Source organism: Schistocerca cancellata, chromosome 8 (assembly GCF_023864275.1).
Source record: "Schistocerca cancellata isolate TAMUIC-IGC-003103 chromosome 8, iqSchCanc2.1, whole genome shotgun sequence".
Lineage (NCBI taxonomy): Eukaryota > Metazoa > Arthropoda > Insecta > Orthoptera > Acrididae > Schistocerca > Schistocerca cancellata.
The window spans coordinates 418627778-418651378 of NC_064633.1; the positions used below are offsets into that span (position 1 = coordinate 418627778).

General features: G+C 37.1%; 1 protein-coding gene across 1 annotated transcript in view; it reads left to right on the forward strand.

The window, feature by feature from the left end:
• LOC126094446 (putative helicase MOV-10) overlaps positions 1-23601 on the forward strand; it is a 474995-nt gene that overhangs the window by 290923 nt on the left and 160471 nt on the right. The window contains exon 12 of the mRNA XM_049908818.1: positions 9097-9233. Within this exon, the coding sequence (XP_049764775.1) occupies positions 9097-9233 (137 nt within the window). The remainder of the gene's footprint in view (positions 1-9096; positions 9234-23601) is intronic.

Genomic DNA, 23601 nt, shown 5'->3' on the forward strand with positions numbered 1-23601 from the left:
TTCTGCTTCTCACCAAAATTTATTTAAAAAACTTTTCTCAAAACTCTGATATGTTTCACATGACTTAAATTTAAATTTAACCATGACAGCACTTCGCCTTCAAGAAATCTTTTAACAAATTTAATTTTTTTATTGTCATTCATGCCTAACATAAAGCTATCTCTGCAGTTGTGCAGAAAATCCACTGGATGTAAATTATCTGATTGAAAACTTTTGATAGGAGTGTTGGACCATGCAATACCATTGTTTGCACACAGATTTTTGTTAATACAACTTTCCTGAACTGCTGAAATTTTTTGATCTAAAACAGTTGCATCAGTTTGCATTTTGTTTTTTACATTTAAAATTATTTGGTTTAAACTGGGGACATTTTGTTGGGTGGTAGCTCCGAACACAAACAGTTTTTCCACTACAGCTTTCTGTTCAACGCTGATGTCATCAACATTCTTTGATTATTTCGCTGACACAGCTGCAATCTCATTTTCTAAAACATTAAAATTTTTTTCTAAAACATTAACTTTTTCATTCAGACTTTTTAACGTCTCTGACAACACATTTTTTACCCCTGAAACTTGATTACTAAGTTGTCTTATGGGATTGTCTATTCTGTCCATTTTACTATTGTCTTCAGTTTTCAAGTCATTTAATTGTCCTTGTAGTGAAGCAAGTTTGCTACCATTATCTGTTCTTACTTCAGTTAACTGATCATTAATTGCACTAAATTTGCTATTGTTGTCTGTCTTCATTTCCTCTAGTTTTGCCAAAATTAACTGTGAAACAGTAGTCTTGCTTTACTGTTTATGATTTGACTTGGCTCAAACATGTCCTGACTGAACCTGTAGCTTTCATTTGTACCTCACTTTTGTTTTTGTTCCTATTTATTTTGTTAACAAGCACATGAGTCCACAAAGAAATTAACTTCACAAATAGTTTTTACTTATATTTCCTTTTCAATGTCCCTGGTTATAGTAGTAAAGTCCTCTTCACTTTCATGATCCAGTCCATTATTATTGGTAGTACATCATCACTGTTGGTGTAAAGATCCTTTGTTGGGCAACCTTCAGTTTTGCTCCACACAATCGGAAATTAATTTGTACATCAATTTCAAAAATCAATGAAATAAAACAATTTCTGCAACAGACGAAACTTCCTTATTTGCCAATTAATCATGGACAATGCCCACACTTGTAATCTCTCCCGTCCTTCCTAATTGCATCTATTGTCCAGTCTTTTATGAAGGTTTGAGAGGAGCGAAGGTTACAATAAACTTTCTAGTTCAGTTATCTTTCCATGTTGGGTTGGCTCCAGTTCTTCTTGCCTAGGGGTCTCATTCCTGAAGCTGAAAAATGTCACATTTTAGGTCCTCACAATTGAATTGAACTTAATAATTTTGAAGAGTGTTGCTGCAGAATTTTTGTTTTTATGTAAATATATTTTATCTTATTTTAGTATATAATACAGTATTTTGATTTTTCACATTAACAAAGCCGAAATTACATTGTTTGCAGAAAAATACATCCTTCTACCACAGAGGCATGCTTGCCACTCTCTCACACTCTGTGTAAATAACAATATTCCAAAGGGTTTACAATTTTTCTTAACAAATGAATTTTTACTAGTATCTGTTACATTATTAATTTTGATTATTATTCCATAAATGAATCCAGAAATATACATAGTACATAGTGCACAAATTTTTAAGTGTGGCAATAATTCATAATTTAAAATGTTCCTTAAAAAAAAAAAAAAAATTTGTAATGCTAGAGGAAGATGTCCCGTTACACTGTCAAAAGATGATTCTGTATTGATATTTATTAGAGGTCATGGTACTGTCATGAAATCCAGTTTTGTAGGTAACATGACTCTGTATTCTGGTAATAGTATTTGATCTGCATGTATAATAGTATAGTACAGTATGTGTGTAATGGTATATGATCTGTAGTGTCAGCCATTAATCACACAAGGGTATACTGAGAACCTGTAGACTTATATATTTCCTTTCTCCTCATAGTGTATCCTTACTGATGATGATGATATATTAAGCCTTGTACAAAAATGAATCAAATATGTTTTTTTCATTAAGTCAAATGATGAACCATTCAACAAGAGCCAATCAATAATACTTTTGAATATTTTGTTTATGACTCCTGCTGTTTTCAGAGCTGTTTTGGGCTTGATTGGGATGCTTGCAGCACCTGCAAAAACCACTATTTATGTTTTGTCAGTGTATAGTAGTAGTTCACTTATTGTATTTGTAATAAGAATAGGAATGCCTCTAGAACTCAACCCATATGGAACACAAATAATAATTTGCCCCCATTTCAAAGAACATTCATCACAAAACCCAAATGAGCTATCTAATTGATCCTTTGCTTCCCATCAGTTAAATATAATGTGAACCACTTAGTTGTTGTACCTCAAAATTCATAAACTTTAATTTTCTCTGGAAGAAGCTTGTGTTTTGGACAGTCAAATGCTGTGGGCACATCATAAAAAAGTCCATTAATAAAACCTTGTCATTCACCTATTTTAACACAAGGTAAGTGAATCTTATATTTGCAGATATGCCCAGCTGTTCCTAAGTACATTATCTTTCCCAAAACTTTTGATAAGGATGTCTTTAGTGAAATGGGTTACTAATTATCAATGTATGTCCTGTTACCTTTCTTAAATAGAGGTCCAACAACTGCACACTTTTGGCCTGCCTAGAAAGATACCTTGTGAAAGTGATTCATTTAACATACAGCTGAGTACAGTGACTATATCAGAAGAATATGCTTTAATATTTTACCAACCCAAATATTATTTTTAACATGGTAATTTATTTCCCTGATTTACATGGCCATAGTTGGAGTAATCGCTGATTCATTCATTGCTTCCTCAATTTTTTTAGAAAATGGGTATTGAAGAGGCTTACTTTGTGTTTGATGTCTTGAATCATCTGGTAATTATGTTGAAATACTAGATCATTTTGATCCCTTATAGACTTTTCCATTTCCTTTCTTTGATTTTGTTCTCAGAATTATCAGTGGATTACCTAATATGTTTCACAGCTGCGTGCATGTGCTTATCCTGATATAGTTCCTGCTACATGATACTTGAAAGCCTTTGATAACAAGGTTTCTTTGATTTAGTGCTGATCTATAACCTACATTTATTATTATTGTGTGCTCTGATTTTAAAGTAAATTTAGCAGCTTCGCATGAAGCCAATGATTTAATAAATGTGCTCGCAACACTCTCCATGAAAAATATTGTAAAAGAATCTACTAGAGTAACTCCACTTCCTCTTCTTCCATTGGCACAATCATTGTAGATTGTTACCCTGGCCCATTAATAAAACTTGAGAACTTGTCAAATGGTCTCTCTGACCACCAAGGCCACCTGTTTGATGTAAGCCTGCCATATAAAAAATAATTCCATGTCCACCTCACCTAAAATAATTCACAGGAGTGCATTAATGATCCTGATAGTTTACAGTTACTTAAAGATTTGTTAAAACAACTTTGAGAAAATGTTTACCTAGAAGAAGCCACTGACAAAATGGCTAAGAATTTTGCTGACACACTGTGCCATTGTTCTGATATTGCCTTCCCTCTTAAGAAGCAAGTAATTAGGACCCGCAGGAAACCTGAATACAAAGGGTGGATCACACAAGGGATACTCACCTTCTGCAAAACTAAGCAAAGACTATACATGGAAAGTAAAAGCGGCAGAGGCCCTAATTTATAAATTATTTTTAAAAAAATTCATCAAAAAGTGACATCCAAGGCAGAAAAGCTCTCAGTCAACCAGTACGTTAAAAATACAAGTAAAAGAGTAAAGCTGCATGGAAAGTTGTCAGTGGTACTACAGGAACAAGCTTAAACAACCACTGCCTGATTTTCTAAATGAGAATGGGGAAAAAAGGAATTAGATCCTAAAGAAATAAGTGAATTGTTTAATGCACATTTCACAAATAACATAAAACATTATTTCTTCAGGAATGACCAAAGCACAAAAAACTTTTGAAATAAGAGCTAAAAAAATGAGACAGGTCACTCTTCTTAACACCAACATCAGCTGCAGAGGTTATAAAAATCATCAGAGAAACAAGAATCTCAAATTCTTGTGGTACTGGTGGTTTGCCTGATCATTTAATAAAAAATATTGCCACAAAAATTACTGGACCCATTTGTGATGTAATAAACAGTTCATTAAGCAATGGCTACTTTCTGGAACTCTTCAAAATTGGAAAAGTCATCCATATGACATAAATAATTACCAGCTAGTGTCCCTCCTACCAGCACTATCAAAGGTAATTGAAAAAGCCGTGTGCAGTCATGTATTAGAACTCCTGAATTAGAAAACTTATTTTCTGAACTTCAGTATCAGTTTTGCAAGCACAGATCTGTTAACGGAGGCCTTTTTGCTCTCTGTGACCAAATAATCTCTTCTTACAATCACAGAGAATTCTCCTCTGGATAGTTCATTGACACAACCCAAGCATTTGATTTGGTTAATCAACAGATATTGCTTCAGAAAGTAGACACATATGCATCTGAGATACGTATAATCAGTGTAATCAGTGATCTGAGTCATAATTAACAAATGGTATGCAAGTAGTTGAGGTCTCTAGCACTAGAAAAGAAAGAACTTACTCTAGTAAAGCCCTAATTACCTATGGTGTGCCACAAGGCTCTAACTTACTCTAGTAAAGCCCTAATTACCTATGGTGTGCCACAAGGCTCTGTCCCGAGTCCCCTTTTCTTTCGGCTTCTTATTAATGATCTTCCCCTGAACCTTCTTAAATTTTCTTCTGTACTTACAATTGTAAGACATTTCCAGGGGCAGATGTGGACTCTGACCACAATCTATTGGTTATGAACTGTAGCTTTGAGAGACAAAATAGTGAAGGCAGCAGATGATCAAGTAGGTAAAAAGACGAGGGCTAGTAGAAATCCTTGGGTAACAGAAGAAATATTGAATTTAATTGATGAAAGGAGAAAATATAAAAATGCAGTAAATGAAGCAGGTATAAAGGAATACAAACGTCTCAAAAATGAGATCGACAGGAAGTGCAAAATGGCTAAGCAGGGATGGCTAGAGGACAAAAGTAAGGATGTATAGGCTTATCTCACTAGGGGTAAGATAGATACTGCCTACAGGAAAATTAAAGAGACCTTTGGAGAAAGGAGAACCACTTATATGAATATAAAAAATGAAGCAGGGAAAAGGAATACAAACGTCTCAAAAATGAGATAGACAGGAAGTGCATAATGGCTAAGCAGGTATGGCTAGAGGACAGATGTAAGGATGTAGAGGCTTATCTCACTAGGTGTAAGATAGATACTGCCTACAGGAAAATTAAAGAGACCTTTAGAGAAAAGAGAACCACTTGTATGAATATCAAGAGCTCAGATGCAAACCCAGTTCTAAGCAAAGAAGGGAAAGCAGAAAGGTGGAAGGAGTATATAGAGGGTGTATACAAGGGTGATGTAGTTGAGGACAATATTATGGAAATGGAAGAGGATGTAGATGAAGATGAAATGGGAGATATGATACTGCGTGAAGAGTTTGACAGAGCACTTAAAGACCTGAGTCGAAACAAGGCCCCCGGAGTAGACAACATTCTATTAGAACTACTGATGGCCTTGGGAGAGCCAGTCCTGGCAAAACTCTACCATCTGGTGAGCAAGATGTATGAGACAGGCGAAATACCCTCAGACTTCAAGAAGAATATAATAATTCCAATCCCAAAGAAAGCAGATGTTGACAGATGTAAAAATTACCGAACTATCAGTTTAATAAGTCACGGCTGCAAATAGTAACGCAAATTTTACAGACGAATGGAAAAACTAGTAGAAGCCGACCTCGGGGAAGATCATTTTGAATTCTGTAGAAATATCAGAATACGGAGGCAACACTGACCCTACGACTTATCTTAGAAAATAAGGAAAGGCAAACCTACGTTTCTAGGAATTTGTAGACTTAGAGAAAGCTTTTGACAATGTTGACTGGAATACTCTCTTTCAAATTCTAAAGGTGGCAGGGGTAAAGTACAGGGAGCGAAAGGTTATTTACAATTTGTACAGAAATTAGATTGCAGTTATAAGAGTCGAGGGGTTGAAAGGGAAGCAATGGTTGTGAATGGAGTGAGACAGGATTGTAGCATATCCCCAATGTTATTCAATCAATATTGAGCAAGCAATAAAGGAAACGAAAGAAAAGTTCAGAGTAGGTATTAAAATCCATGGAGAAGAAATAAAAACATTGAGGTTCCTCGATGACATTGTAATTCTGTCAGAGACAGCAAAGGACTTGGAAGAGCAGTTGAACAGAATGGATAGTGTCTTGAGGGGAGGATATAAGATAAACATCAACAAAAGCAAAATGAGGATAATGGAATGCAGTCGAATTAAGGCGGGTTATGCTGAGGGAATTAGATTAGGAAATGAGACACTTAATGTAGTAAAGGAGTTTTGCTATTTGGGAAGAAAAATAACTGATGATTGTCGAAGTAGAGAGGATATAAAATGTAGGCTGGCAATGGCAAGAAAAGCGTTTCTAAAGAAGAACAAGTTGTTAACATCGAGTATAGATTTAAATGTCAGAAGTCGTTTCTGAAAGTTTTTTTATGGAGTGCAGCCATGTATGGAAGTGAAACATGGACAATAAATAGTTTAGACAAGAAGAGAATAGAGGCTTTCGAAATGTGGTGCTACAGAAGAATGCTGAAGAGTAGATGGGTAGATTACATAACTAATGAGGAGGTATTGAATAGAATTGGGGAGAAGAGGAGCTTGTGGCACAACTTGACTAGAAGAAGGGATCGGCTGGTAGGGCATGTTCTGAGACATCGAGGGATCACCAATTTAATATTGGAGGGCAGTGTGGAGGGTAAAAATCATGGAAGGAGACCAAGAGTTGAATCCACTAAGCAGATACAGAAGGATGTAGGCTGCAATAGGTACTGGGAGATGAAGAAGATTGCACAGGATAGAGTAGCATGGAGAGCTGCATCAAACCAGTCTCAGGACTGAAGATCACAACAACAACAACAACACTATTTTCTGATGATACAAATCTATTATTCAATAGCATATCAGTGCAACAAATGTTTGATCAAATATCAGATACAAAGAGTAGGCTGCTATCCTGGCTCTACAGAAATAAACTGTTGCTGAATGCAAATAAAACATCACACATGATCTTCTATCCATCAAAAAATCCCTCTGCTCAAATGACACCAATATTAATAGAAGGCCATGAAATCAATCAAGTAAAAGCAATAAAAGTTTGGGGAATGTGGGTAGATAACACTTTGAAATGAGATGTGCACAGGGATAAAGTACTGAATAAGCTGAGCACCTCTGTTAAGCTTTTAGAATCCTCAGCCAAACATGCCACATCATAGATACATTAGAAACAGTGTACTGAGGCCTTGTTCATTCCATTTTAACATATGGCATCCCCAGCTGGGGTCATCACACAAAAAAATCTTTGTAATGCAGAAAAGGCTATTAAAGATAATGAAGCATGAGCATCCTAGATCATCAGTAAAGCCAATATTCAAAGACTTGAAAATTTTACCAGTTGCCTATATTTATATAATAAAAACAGTCTTATCTGTTAAAAAAACATGCACCTCTTCACAATAAATAGGGATATACATGATCACAATGCGAGAACAAATGTGAACTTTGTCTGCTGCCCCAGAGAGTAAGTAGGTGTGAAGCTGGTGTCAGGAATATAGTTACTCAGCTGTACAATAAACTTCTTATGACCATAAGAAATAGTGAAGGGCTATCATTCAGGGAAAAAATAAAATAAATATTTTTCACATACACCTTTTACACTGTTGATGAGTACTTAAAGGGCAAATTTACACTAACTCTCCAATATTCCTTCCCAAAAAAATAAGAACACAAGCTCACTATTCATCAAAAAACACATTAAATTTGTTTTTACTTATTCTTAATCTTGCTTTATATACTGAAATAAATTGCACTGTATGCCAACAGAGTTAGGACTGTACAGAAATAAGCCTATATTTTTGTACTTATTGTAATTTCTTAATTCCCATCATGCATTGTAAGCCCATATATATTGCTGTTACTTCCCCATATGAATGTAAACTCTCCTCTATGCGTATTTAGCTTTATGTCAGTTGTTAATTCAATGCACATGTAAATTGTCCCCTATGTGTGCTTAGCTTTTTGACCATTTTAATCCCATCATACGTGTAAGCTTATGCATTTGAAAATATATAACTTTAATACTGTTTGTATTATGTCTTATAAAAAATGTAATTCGGTCATACAAGTTAACTGTCTCCTATGTGTTTTTAGCTTTTGACCATTTTTTATGCCATCATACATGTAAGCTTATTCATTTTAAAATACTTAACATTAATATTGTTTGTATTGTATTATAAAAATTAGAACACCTGTCATACTATTAATGTTAACCTATATCTTAGTACTACATGCGAGGCACAATGAATAAATAAATTAAATAAGTGTCATATTTCATGGTTTTTGTTTGGAAATAATGGTTAATGGCGCAGAGAAATTAACTTAGAAATGCATGAATTTAGAATCAATTGTGTCGGGTACCTCAACAGAACTGATGCTTCTCATGTTCCTTGTAAAAGAGGCTGTTGTGAGCTCATTAACTGTTTGAATGGTTTCTTGAGAGTTCAGTCCAGTATGTCTCTTTTTAATACTACATCGTAACACAATGGAAATAGCTTCTTTGTGGACTAGAATTTTTCTTGGTAGGAGATACACCATAGGGGGGGGGGGGGGGGGAGACAGAAAATGGAGTCTGAAACACAGACTTACTTCTTACTGCAATAGAAAAAACAGTGGACCATCTATGGCTGACATATATTTTTGTTGCTGACACCAAATGAAACGACCTCATTCTCCATTAGCTGCCTTACACAAGTTGTAAGGCAATATTATGGCATTATCAGAATAACACTGCACTTCTCTGTAGCAACAAATATTGTTACTTGATTATGTGGTTCCAATTTTCCTCACTTCTTGTCACTGTTACATGCATTTGTTGGCAAATACATTCTACTGATGTATTATTAATGGTTGCTTTTCAGTTATGGAAAAATTGTGATGGTGCCCGTATTTTAGCATGCACGCCATCCAATGCAGCTGCAGATGTTCTGACTACACGAATTCTGCAACAAATTCCAAACAAGAGTGTCTTACGTATGTATGCTGACTGTTGGACAGGGTAAGTGTTTCTTAAGGGGGAAATGACCTGAAGAACAATGCCAGTTCATTGTACTATAATTGCGTATTTTAGTGCAACAAACTATTTGCGTATATTTATGCATCCAGATTCTGTAATGTAACTGACATGAAGAAACATTAATGTTTATCCCAAATTATAAAAATTGGGTTGCACTGACATAAGATAGTGAATCCGTTGCTTTGCTTACCTTCCGAATCAGTAAATGTTGAAAAACAGAATTCACTCATTATTTGCATATCATGTTTCAAAAATCCCATAATGAAGGAGAGCTTTCAAGGATGTAAAACACGCAGGCAGAAGGAGCTACTGCAGGCCACTTCTGTAGAATATGCTAACAACACATTGTAAATTCCAATACACTCTCGCTGATAATTATGGGAATTGCCTCTAGTTCAATGAATGATAGATCTGGATATATTTATCAGGACAGAAAGTAGGTGCTTTGATAAAAACAAAAACTGTCCTCTGACACTACTCAGCTACTTTTTTTAACGAAATGATCCATGACATTTCAGGAAAGTAGTAAAGGATCTAATGTAATAGCTTAAAATTTAAAAAAAACTGTTAACTGCCTACATATATATAGAAATGAAAATATGATGGCTAGATTAGTTTCAATTGTCAGTCTACCCATCCTCATATCATGCTCATATGAGATGCAAGTTGAACAAAAACTGGATGTACTGCAAATAGCCATGCCATGCAATAGCTTGCCTCTGTATAAGAGATCAGTTCAATAAAAAATTTTGGTTGTAACAGCACAAAAGAGAGAGATACACCATCTAACACATAAAAATGAATGTATGGGTGTTTGTTTGTATGTTATGCAATGCCATACTGTTCAGTCGATTGTGATGCAACTTTGCGGACTTACTGTTTCCACTTGTGTGATATAGGCATAGTACAATTAACATACACTATGTTGCACACTTGTTGTACTGGCAAATGTAGTTGAAAAAGCATGCGAGATGTTTGAATATGACAGAAACAAACAGATTAGTGTTTCACGGTGTGTTACACATCTCAATATCGATAAATGTGGGTTACATCTAATCAAAATTTTCCAGTGCAAACAGTAACTTTTTCTGTTTCTTCTAGTGAATCAGTGAACAATATTTTGGTTGTAGAAGGGTATATTGTGTTAATTTGTTTGTCAAAGAATATGCCTCCCAAATGTTCATCACTTAGTAGATCTACTGGCACAGCACGTAGAAATAAGGGAATTAATGCTTCTCAAATAAGTGAGGAATGACAAATGAGCAATGAAGCAGATCATTTATGAATTACTCATTCCAGTGAATCAGAATCTCAAGATCAACATGTGGCAAGAACTGAAAGAGAATGTTTATGTGCTACCTATCACATGCATCATAATCCTAAGACCAACATGCAGCAAGGAATGAAGCAGATTGTTTATGAATTGCTTATTCATATGCATCACAATCAGGAAGTCCGACATGCTGCGACAATTGAAAGAGAACATGTATGTCCTACCCGTCGCAGGCACCAGAATCGGAAGTCCAGCATGCAATGAGCATCAAAAGAGAACTTTTGTGAGCCATCGCTCACATGCATCAGAATGAGAAGACCAACTTGCAGCAAGAATTGTTTCTGGGTGAATCACCTGATCCCAAACATTTTTTGCAGAACATTCAATAATATAATTCAGTGTTTCAAATGACATCTTTTGGAGCCAACAAAGCTTTCCAAGATCAGTACATGCCTGTTTTCAAAATTCAAAGATAAATATGTCATCATGTTGGTTCATTTCTATCCATTTCCAATTCTGAACATACATTTCTACAAATTTACATTATGAGTGGTGATGATGCACAGCTGATCAATACTGTGTGCAATTCCAGGCACTAAATGGTACATTATGTCCTATTTGCAAACATTTTTCCACCAACACAATGCATTGATAAAATTATTTAAAACTTCAATTGACAACTTACCGGTGGATAACTATGCAATTCAAGCACTATCTGACAAAACACCATTCGGACAGCATGTTGCACACTACAACGCACCTACCATCAATGAAGTTCCAATGCTGATAGTTGGCGAAGACTGTGATACACAGGATATAATTTGTCAGTGATGGAATAATACAGTTCTACGTGTCACTGCAACACATCGATCATAGGATGCGCTGCAGTATCCCATATTTTTTGGGAGGGGAAGAATGGATATCACTTCAATATTATGCAAATCCCTCCCCATGAACCATGGACCTTGCCGTTGGTGGGGAGGCTTGCATGCCTCAGCGATACAGATAGCCGTACCGTAGGTGCAACCACAATGGAGGGGTATCTGTTGAGAGGCCAGACAAACATGTGGTTCCTGAAAAGGGGCAGCAGCCTTTTCAGTAATTGCAGGGGCAACAGTCTGGATGATTCACTGATCTGGCCTTGTAACACTAACCAAAACGGCCTTGCTGTGCTGGTACTGCGAACGGCTGAAAGCGAGGGGAAACTACAGCCATAATTTTTCCCAAGGGCATGCAGCTTTACTGTATGATTAAATGATGATGGCGTCCTCTTGGGTAAAATATTCCGGAGGTAAAATAGTCCCCCATTCAGATCTCTGGGCGGGGACTACTCAAGAGGATGTCATTATCAGGAGAAAGAAAACTGGCGTTCTACAGATCGGAGCGTGGAATGTCAGATCCTTTAATCGGGCAGGTAGGTTAGAAAATTTGAAAAGGGAAATGGATAGGCTAAAGTTAGATATAGTGGGAATTAGTGAAGTTCGGTGGCAGGAGGAACAAGACTTCTGGTCAGGTGACTACAGGGTTATAAACACAAAATCAAATAGAGGTAATGCAGGAGTAGGTTTAATAATGAATAGGAAAATAGGAATGCGGGTAAGCTACTACAAACAGCATAGTGAACGCATTATTGTGGCCAAGATAGATATGAAGCCCATGCGTACCACAGTAGTACAAGGTTATATGCCAGCTACCTCCGCAGATGACGAAGAGATTGATGAAATGTATGATGAGATAAAAGAAATTATTCAGATAGTGAAGGGAGATGAAAATTTAATAGTCACGGGTGACTGGAATTCGACAGTAGGAAAAGGGAGAGAATGAAACTTAGTAGGAGAATAAGGATTGGGTGTAAGAAATGCAAGAGGAAGCCGTCTGGTAGACTTTTGCACAGAACACAACTTAACCATAGCTAACACTTGATTCAAGAATTATAAAAGAAGGTTGTATACATGGAAGAAGCCTGGAGATACTGACAGGTTTCAGATAGATTATATAATGGTAAGACAGAGATTTAGGAGCCAGGTTTTAAATTGTAAGACAATTCCAGGGGCAGATGTGCCTCTGACCACAATCTATTGCTTATGAACTGTAGATTAAAACTGAAGAAACTACAAAAAGGTGGGAATTTAAGGAGATGGGACCTGGATAAACTGACTAAACCAGAGGTTGTACAGAGTTTCAGGAAGAGCATAAGGGAACAATTGACAGGAATGGGGGAAAGAAATACAATAGAAGAAGAATGGGTAGCTTTGAGGGATGAAGTAGTGAAGGCACAAGAGGATCAAGTAGATAAAAAGACGGGGGCTAATAGAAATCCTTGGGTAACAGAAGAAATATTGAATTTAATTGATGAAAGGAGAAAATATAAAAATGTGGTAAATGAAGCAGGGAAAAGGAATACAAACGTCTCAAAAATGAGATCGACAGGAAGTGCATAATGGCTAAGCAGGTATGGCTAGAGGACAGATGTAAGGATGTAGAGGCTTATCTCACTAGGTGTAAGATAGATACTGCCTACAGGAAAATTAAAGAGACCTTTAGAGAAAAGAGAACCACTTGTATGAATATCAAGAGCTCAGATGCAAACCCAGTTCTAAGCAAAGAAGGGAAAGCAGAAAGGTGGAAGGAGTATATAGAGGGTCTATACAAGGGTGATGTACTTGAGGACAATATTATGGAAATGGACGAGGATGTAGATGAAGATGAGATGGGAGACATGATACTGCGTGAAGAGAGTGACAGTGCGACCTGAGTTGAAACAAGGCCCCGGGAGTAGACAACATTCTATTAGAACTACTGACGGCCTTGGGAGAGCCAGTCTTGACAAAACTCTACCATCTGGTGAGGAAGATATATGAGACAGGCGAAATACTCTCAGACTTCAAGAAGAATATAATAATTCGAAACCCAAAGAAAGCAGGTGTTGACAGATGTGAAAATTATCGAACTATGAGTTTAATAAGTCATGGCTGCAAAACACTAATGCAAATTTTACAGACGAATGGAAAAACTAGTAGAAGCCAACCTCAGGGAAGATCAGTTTGGATTCCGTAGAAATATCAGAACACGTGAGGCAATACTGACCCTACGACTTATCTTAGAAAATAGATTAAGAAAAGGCGAACCTAAGTTTCTAGCATTTGTAGACTTAGAGGAAGCTTTTGACAAGGTTGACTGGAGTACTCTCTTTCAAATTCTGAATATGGCAGGGGTAAAATACAGGGAGCGAAAGGCTATTTACAATTTGTACAAAAACCAGATGGCAGTTATAAGAGTTGAGGGACATGAAAGGGAAGCAATGGTTGGGCAGGGAGTGAGACAGGGTTGTAGCCTCTCCCCGATGTTATTCGATCTGTATATTGAGCAAGCAGTGAAGGAAACAAAAGAAAAATTTGGAGTAGGAATTAAAATCCATGGAGAAGAAATAAAAACATTGAGGTGCCTCGATGACATTGTAATTCTGTCAGAGACAGCAAAGGACTTGGAAGAGCAGTTGAACAGAATGGATAGTGTCTTGAGAGGAGGATATAAGATAAACATCAACAAAAGCAAATGAGGATAATGGAATGCAGTCGGATTAAGTTGGGTGATGCTGAGGGAATTAGATTAGGAAATGAGACACTTAATGTAGTAAAGGAGTTTTGCTATTTGGGAAGCAAAATAATTGATGATGGTCGAAGTAGAGAGGATACAAAATGTAGACTGGTAATGCCATGGAAAGCATTTCTGAAGAAGAGAAATTTGTTAACATCGAGTATAGATTTAAGTGTCAGGAAGTCGTTTCTGAAAGTATTTGTATGGTGTGTAGCCATGTATGGATGTGGAATATGATAAATAGTTTGGACAAGAAGAGAATAGAAGCTTTTGAGATGTGGTGCTACAGAAGAATGCTGAAGATTAGATGGGTAGATCACATAACTAATGAGGAGGTATTGAATAGAATTGGGGAGAAGAGGAGCTTGTGGCACAACTTGACTAGAAGGCGGGATTGGTTGGTAGGACATGTTCTGAGACATCGAGGGATCACTAATTTAGTATTGGAGGGCAGTGTGGAGGGTAAAAATCATAGAAGGAGACCAAGGGATTAATACACTAAGCAGATTCAGAAGGATGTAGGTTGCAGTTGGTATTGGGGGATGAAGAAGGTTGCACAGGATAGAGTAGCATGGAGAGCTGCATCAAATCAGTCTCAGGACTGAAGACCACAACAACAACAACATCATTATACAAACTAATCCAATTACAGATAAATGCAGATATCTTTGTCTCATTTTACCAAATTAAAATGTTATTCTCTTTTTTAACTTCCTAACAATTGTAAGTGTAATTTACATTATTCTTCTCTTTCTTTTCTGTATTCTGTATTCTTACAGGTGAACAACTAAAAAAAGGTATCAGCAATGAATGATTAATCATAATGCATAATGATAACTCAGAATGGAACAAATCCTGTTCTGTGATGCCTTCAACTATTCCATCAATATGTGGTAGACATGTATGCCAAAATTCAATCCCAACATTTGTTATTCATTCTTTTAAATTAAAAATTATTGCATTAAAAAGGGTACATTCATTTACGAGATGCAATTGCAAATAATGGAATTGTATCTGACATTGGCAAAAAGGTCATACTTGCAGCATACGTCAATAGCAGTTCACAACATATCCAGGAATTTGCACAAGATAACATGATGTATGTGCATTCATATGGCTGCCCCAATTTTTTCTTCACATTTACAGGCAGTCCAGTATGGAACAAGATAAAAGAGCTTCTACTGCCCGATCAGCATCCATCCATCCATCCAGGAGAGCTTCTGTGAAGTTTGGAAAGTAGGAGACGAGGTACTGGTGGAAGTAAAGCTGTGAGGACAGAGTGAGAGTCGTGCTTGGGTAGCTCAGTTGGTAGAGCACTTGCCCGCAAAAGGCAAATGCCCAAGTTCGCGTCTCGGTCTGGCACACAGTTTTAATCTGTCAGGAAGTTACATACCAGCGCACACTCTGCTGCAGAGTGAAAATGTCATTCTGAAAGCATCCATCGAATTGACATGATTTGACGGCACAAATATTTGAATAAAACTCACTAAGTTGATGGACTTAATTTTGAAGAATCAGATGTATGGTGAAACTTGCTGCTGGATGTATGCAAATGAATGGCAGAAGAGAGGACTTCCACATGCTCATATTGTCATGTGGCTTAAAATACATGCAGATAAAATTGATGATGTTATTTGTGCTGAAATTCCTACTCCTGAAGCAGATCCACTGCTATTTGATATTGTGTCAAAAAGCATGGTACATGGACCATGTGGAACATTGAATCCACAGTCTCCTTACATGGTAGATAACAAATGCACAAAAAGGTGTCCTATTGACTTAGTTCATGAAACATGCACTGGTGATGATGTATATCCACAATACATACACCGAAAACCAAAAGATGGGGAGGATACAACGATAGTCAGAATAAGAAATGTTGACATTGAAATCAACAATAGATGGATTGTACCATATTCTTTTTTATTATCGAAAACATTTAAAGCTCATATCAATGTCAAATATTGTCTTATTTGCAAATATGTCAACAAAGGCAGATATACGGCAGTATTCAGTATCGACAGGTCTGATGCGTGCAACGATGAAGTGAGTCCATTTCAAACAGGTCGATATATCAGCAGCAATGAGGCTGTTTGGTGCAGCTTTAGTTTCCCAATTCACAGTCGTCCTCCCAGTGTTGTTCATCTCAGTGCTCATCTTTAAAATGGACACAGAGAACAGAATTTTGTTCTATGTATGGAATAGATGTATTTGCCAAGACGTTATTGTTTGCAGAAGTTCCAAAATACTGTACATGGAATGCTGCCTCCAAGAAATTCCAGTGATATAATCAAGGCATGTGCATTGAAGGCTCTCAAAATCAGTATTTGCCTGATGCATTGGACCATTATTCACCATCATTTTGACCACCTGTTCACCATACAACCCAAAAGATTTGTGGGAAAAATTCGAAGAGGATTCAAGTGAAGAAATTTTGCACGGTGTTCATACCATTAGCAATGAAAACTCCATCGATGTTTCGGATAATATTTTCAATCAAGTTCTGATCAAAATCAAGAACATGTGTTTAACCATATAGAATAAAGAACTTGTTCATCTTGGTGTGATTGCACCAGAACATTCTACATTTGACCTATATTACCATTATTTAGTGAGAGAACACCAATACAGTGCTAATGATTTGCGTGCATTTCTTGAAGCAAATGAACAAATTTTGCTTGCATAGCAAAAATATGCCTATGACACAATTACAAATGCTAGCTCTTGCTTCATGCATTATTGTGGCTACATTATTAGATGGTGGACAAACAGCACATTTGGTGCTCAAATTGCCATTATATATGCATTTCTCGGAAAATCCAACATGTAAATTTTCAAAAGCATCTGGCATAGATAAAGTTATGAAACTGTATGAGGTAATTGTCTGGGATGAATGCACCATGGCTCATAAGAAATCACTTGAAATTCTTAATCAAACTCTTAAAGATTTATGATCAAAAGCACAACTGTTCAGTGGTGCTCTCATTTTATTATCTGGCGACTTTAGACAAACTGTTCTAGTGATACCTACATCAACACAGCTGATAAGCTGAATGCTTGCGTCAAAGCATCACATCTTTGGAGATATAAAACCAATATGCGCATACATCTGCAATGTGATGCATTGGCAGCTCAGTTAAAAAAAGAGCTATTGAACATTGGTACCACTTGATGCTACCACTTGATGCTACCAAAAAATCTAATTCATTTCCATTGAACTTTTTGTGCCATTGTGCCATAATAAATGGCTTTGTGAAAGTGCTATTTTGGCAGCGAAAAACACCGATGTCAATACAACCAGCCTTGCGGTTCAAGAACAAATTGCAGGCATTTCTGTTGGCTACAAAATCATTGAGAGCATCATGAATGTGGACAAATTTGTTAATTATCTTATCAAATTTTTAAATTCGTTAGATCTTCCTGGTGTCACTCAAAGTTGCCATGCCAATTATTCTCTTGTGGTAGATTAATCCATCCTGACTGTGTAATGGAACAGGACTTGCCGTGACGAAACTGATGCAAAATGCCATCGCAGCAGCTATTCCTAATTGAAAGTGGAAAGGAGCAAATGTGCTCATTCCAGGCATTCCCATCATCCCCACCAACATGTCATTTGATTTCAAATGACTGCAGTTCCCTATTTGACATGCATTCGCAATTATTGTCAACAAGGCACAAGGTGAATGTCTTCAGGTGTGCAGATTGAATCTAGAAAATGCATTTTTTCACATGGCCAATTTTATGTTGCATGCTCATGAGTTGGACAGCCAAGAAATTTATTTGTTTTTGCTGAAGTTGGAAAAACAAAAAAATATTGCCTGCCCTAAAGCATACGAGTTATGAAGTCAACAAAATAAAATGAAAATCATGTTAAAAACAAAGATTCCATGACTTACCAAACAGGAAAGCGCTGGTAGATAGGCACAATAAAAAACACACAAACACAGACACAAAATTTCAAGCTTTCGCAACCAGCGGTTGCTTCATCAGGAAACAGGGAAGGAGAGGGAAAGATGAAAGGATGTGGGTTTTAAGGGAGAGGGTAAGGAGTCATTCCAATCCTGGGAGCGGAAAGACTTACCTTAGGGGGAAAGAAGGACAGGTATACACTCACACACACACACACACACACACACACACACACACACACATACACATACATATCCATCCACACATATACAGACACAAGCAGACATATTTAAAGCCAAAGAATTTGGGCAGAGATCTCTGTGTATACCTGTCCTTCTTTCCCCCTAAGGTAAGTCTTTCCGCTCCCAGGATTGGAATGACTCCTTACCCTCTCCCTTAAAACCCACATCCTTTCATCTTTCCCTCTCCTTCCCTCTTTCCTGATGAAGCGACCGTTGGTTGCGAAAGCTTGAAATTTTGTGTCTGTGTTTGTGTGTTTTTTATTGTGCCTATCTACCAGCGCTTTCCTGTTTGGTAAGTCATGGAATCTTTGTTTTTAATATATTTTTCCCATGTGGAATGTTTCTTTCTATTTTATTTATACCATTAAAATGAAAATCATTTACATTTCTCCATTATTATCATCCAGTTCCAATAAATATATTCATTACTGATTGCAAAATAAATATCAATTCTCACATTCCTAATTAAACAAGATAATCCTTTCAGGCTACAAATGATATTTCCACAATTATTTCTTTTGTGGCAACAATGTGACTTGTACCAGCTAGTTGGTAATAAAATTGAACCAATTTTTGTTGTTCTGTTAGAACCAGTTCTTTTTTTAATGAACTTGACTCTTATAGAAGTACAAGTTATTGCATGACTGATGAAACAAGAAAAATTAAAAATTTGGCAAATGAAGGAAGTGAAATGGAATACAAGTGCTTAAAAGATGAGATTGACAGGAAGTGCAAAGTTGCTAAGCAGGAATGGCTAGATGACAAATGTATTCATTTAGAAGCATATTTCACACATTACCTACACGAAAATTAATGAGGCCTTTGGGGGGAAAAGAGAGGCAGCTGTGTGGATATCAAGAGCTCAGATGGAAAACCAGTCCTAAGCAAAGAAGGGAAACCTGAAAGGTAGACAATATTCCGCCAGAATTACTGATAACCTTGGGAGAGCCACCCATGGTAAAACTTTTACATCTGGTGTACAAGATATGTGGGGAAGCCAAAATACCCTCAGACTTCAAGAACAAATGCAATAATCCCAATTCCAAACAAAATTGTTGCTGATATGTGTGAAAATTACCAAACTATCAATTTAATAACTCATGTTAGTAAAATACTGACACAAATTCTTTAGGGAAGAATGGAAAAACTGATAGAATCTGACCTCAGGGATGATCAGTTTGGATTCTGGAGATATGCAGGAACACATGAGGCAATACTGACCCTATGACTTGTCATAAAGGATAGGTTAAGGAAAGGCAAACCTATATTAATAGCATTTGCAGACTTAGAGAAAGCTTTTGACAGTGTTGACTGGAATGCTCTCTTTGATATTCTGAGGGTAGCAAGGATAAAACACATGGAGTGAAAGGCTATTTACAACTTGTACAGAAACCAGAAAGCAGTGGTAAGAATTGTGGGGTATGAAAGTGAGGCAGTAGTTGAAAAGGGAGTGAGACAAGGTTGTAGCCTATCCCTGATGTTACTCCATATGTACACTGAACAAGCAGTAAAGAAAACCTAAGAAAAATTTGGACGAGGAATTGAAGATCAGGAAGAAGAAATAAAAGCTTTGAGGTTTGTCAATGACATTTTAATTTTGTCAGAGACGGCAACAGTTCAGTAGAATGGACAGTGCCTTGAAAGAAGGACGTAAGATGAACATCAACAAAAGAAAAACAAGGATAGTGGAATGTAGTCAAATTAAAGCAGATGATGCTAAGGGAATCAGATTAGGAAATGAGACACTTAAAGTAGTAGATGAGTTTTGCTATTTGGTTAGTAAAATAACTGATGATGGCTGAAGCAGAGAGGATATAAAATTTAGACTGGCAATTAACAGCTAATATAGAGTTAAGTGTTAGGAAGTCTTATCTGAAGATATGTATATGGAGTGTAGCCATTTATGGAAGTGAAACATGGATGATACACAGTTTGGATAAAAAGTAAACAGAAGCTTTGGAAATGTGGTGCTACAGAAGAATGCTGAAGATTAGATGGGTTGATCACATGTTGTTGTGGTCTTCAGTCCTGAGACTGGTTTGATGCAGCTCTCGATGCTACCCTATCCTGTGCAAGTTTCTTCATCTCCCAGTACCTACTGCAACCTACATCCTTCTGAATCTGCTTAGTGTATTCATCTCTTTGTCTTCCTCTACGATTTTTACCCTCCACGCTGCCCTCCAATGCTAAATTTGTGATCCCTTGATGCCTCAGAACATGTCCTACCAACCGGTCCCTTCTTCTCGTCAAGTTGTGCCACAAACTCCTCTTCTCCCCAATTCTATTCAATACCTCCTCATTAGTTATGTGATCTACCCATCTAATCTTCAGCCTTCTTCTATAGCACCACATTTCGAAAGCTTCTATTCTCCTCCTGTCTGAACTATTCATCGTCCATGTTTCACTTCCATACATGGCTACACTCCATAAAAAATACTTTCAGAAACGACTTCCTGATACTTAAATTTATACTCGATGTTAACAAATTTCACTTCTTCAGAAACGCTTTCCTTGCCATTGCCAGTCTACATTTTATATCTTCTCTACTTCAACCATCATCAGTTATTTTGTTCCTCAAACAGCAAAACTCCTTTACTACTTTAAGTGTCTCATTTCCTAATCTAATTCCCTTAGCATTACCCGACTTAATGCGATTACATTCCATTATCCTCATTTTGCTTTTGTTGATGTTCATCATATATCCTCCTTTCAAGACACTGTCCATTCCATTCAACTGCTCTTCCAAGCCATTTGCTGTCTCTGACAGAATTACAATGTCATCGGCGAACTTCAAAGTTTTTATTTCTTTTCCATGGATTTTAATACCTACTCCAAATTTTTCTTTTGTTTCATTTATTGCTTGCTCAATATACAGATTGAATAACATCAGGGAGAGGCAACAACCCTATCTCACTCCCTTCCCAACCACTGCTTCCGTTTCATGCCCCTCGACTCTTATAACTGGCATCTGGTTTCTGTACAAATTGTAAATAGCCTTTCGCTCCCTGTATTTCACCCCTGCCACCTTTAGAATTTGGAAGAGAGTATTCCAGTCAAAATTGTCAAAAGATTTCTCTAAGTCTACAAATGCTAGAAACGTAGGTTTGCCTTTCCTTAATCTTTCTTCTAAGATAAGTCGTAAGGTCAGTATTGCCTCACGTGTTCCAATACTTCTACGGAATCCAAACTGATCTTCCTCGATGTCGGCTTCTACCAGTTGTTCCATTCATCTGTAAAGAATTCGTGTTAGTATTTTGCAGCTGTGACTTATTAAACTGATAGTTCGGTAATTTTCACATCTGTCAACATCTGCTTTCTTTGGGATTGGAATTATTATATTCTTCTTGAAGTCTGAGGGTACTTCACCTGTCTCATACATCTTGCTCACCAGATGGTAGAGTTTTGTCAGGACTGGCACTCCCAACGCTGTCAGTAGTACTAATGGAATGTTGTCTACTCCCGGGGCCTTGTTTTGGCTCAGGTCTGTCAGTGTTCTGTCAAACTCTTCACACAGTATTGTATCTCCCATTTCATCTTCATCTACATTCTCTTCCATTTCTATAATATTGTCCTCAACTATATCGCCCTTGCATAGACCCTCTATATACTCCTTCCATCTTTCTGCTTTCCCTTCTTTGGTTAGAACTGGGTTTCCATCTGAGTTCTTGATATTCATACAAATTCATACAAATGGTTCTCTTTTCTGCAAAGGTCTCATTAATTTTCCTGTAGGCAGTATCTATCTTACCCCTAGTGAGATAAGCCTCTACATCCTTAAATTTATCCTCTAGCCATCCCTGCTTAGCCATTTTGCACTTCCTGTCGATCTCATTTTTGAGACGTTTGTATTCCTTTTTGCCTGCTTCATTTACTGCATTTATATATTTTCTACTTTCATCAATTAAATTCAATATATCTTCTGTTACCCAAGAATTTCTACTAGCCCTCGTCTTTTTACCTACTTGATCAGCTGCTGCCTTCACTATTTTAATCCTCAAAGCTACCCATTCTTCTTCTACTGTATTTCTTTCCCCCATTCCTGTCAATTGTTCCCTTATGTTCTCCCTGAAACTCTGTACAACCTCTGGTTCTTTCAGTTTATCCAGGTCCCATCTCCTTAAATTTGCACCTTTTTGCACTTTCTTCAATTTTAATCTGCAGTTCATAAACAATAGATTGTGGTCAGAGTCCACATCTGCCCCTGGAAATGCCTTACAATTTAAAACCTGGTTCCTAAATCTCTGTCTTACCATTATATAATCTATCTGATACCTTTAGTATCTCCGGGATTCTTCTGTGTATACAACCTTCTTTTATGATTCTTAAACCAAGTGTTAGCTATGGTTAAGTTATGCTCTGCGCAAAATTCTAACAGGCAGCTTCCTCTGTCATTTCTTAGCCCCAATCCATATTTACCTACTATGTTTCCTTCTCTCCCTTTTCCTACGCTTGAATTCCAGTCACCTATGACTATTAAATTTACGTCTCCCTTCACTATTTGAATAATTTCTTTTATCTCATCATACATTTCTTCAATTTCTTCATCATCTGCAGAGCTAGTTGGCATATAAACTTGTACTACTGTAGTAGGCGTGGTCTTCGTGTCTATCTTGGCCACAATAATGCGTTCACTATGCTGTTTGTAGTAGCTTACCCGTACGCCTATTTTTTTATTCATTATTAAACCTACTCCTGCGTTACCTCTATTTGATTTTGTATTTATAACCCTGTATTCACCTGACCAAAAGTCTTGTTCCTCCTGCCACCGAACTTCACTAATTCCCACTATATCTAACTTTAACCTATCCATTTCCCTTTTTAAATTTTCTAACCTGCCTGCTCGATTAAGGGATCTGACATTCCACGCTCCAGTCCATAGAACGCCAGTTTTCTTTCTCCTGATAACAATGTCCTCTTGAGTAGTCCCCGCCCGGAGATCCGAATGGGGGATTATTTTACCTCCGGAATATTTTACCCAAGAGGACACCATCATCATTTAACCATACAGTAAAGCTGCATGCCGTCGGGAAAAATTACAGCTGTAGTTTCCCCTTGCTTTCAACCGTTCGCAGTACCAGCACAGCAAGGCCGGTTTGGTTACTGTTACAAGGCCGGGGGATGGTAAAAATAATAGAGGGAGACCAAGAATTGAATAAGTAAGCAGATACAGGAGGATGTAAGTTGTATTAGTTATTCAGAGATGAAGATGCTTGCACAGCATAGAGTAGCATAGACAGCTGCATCAAATCAGTCTTAGGAATGAAGACCACAACAACATGGATGCTGACAACTGAAACCAGTTTGGTCATCATACATTCAAAAGGGGGTA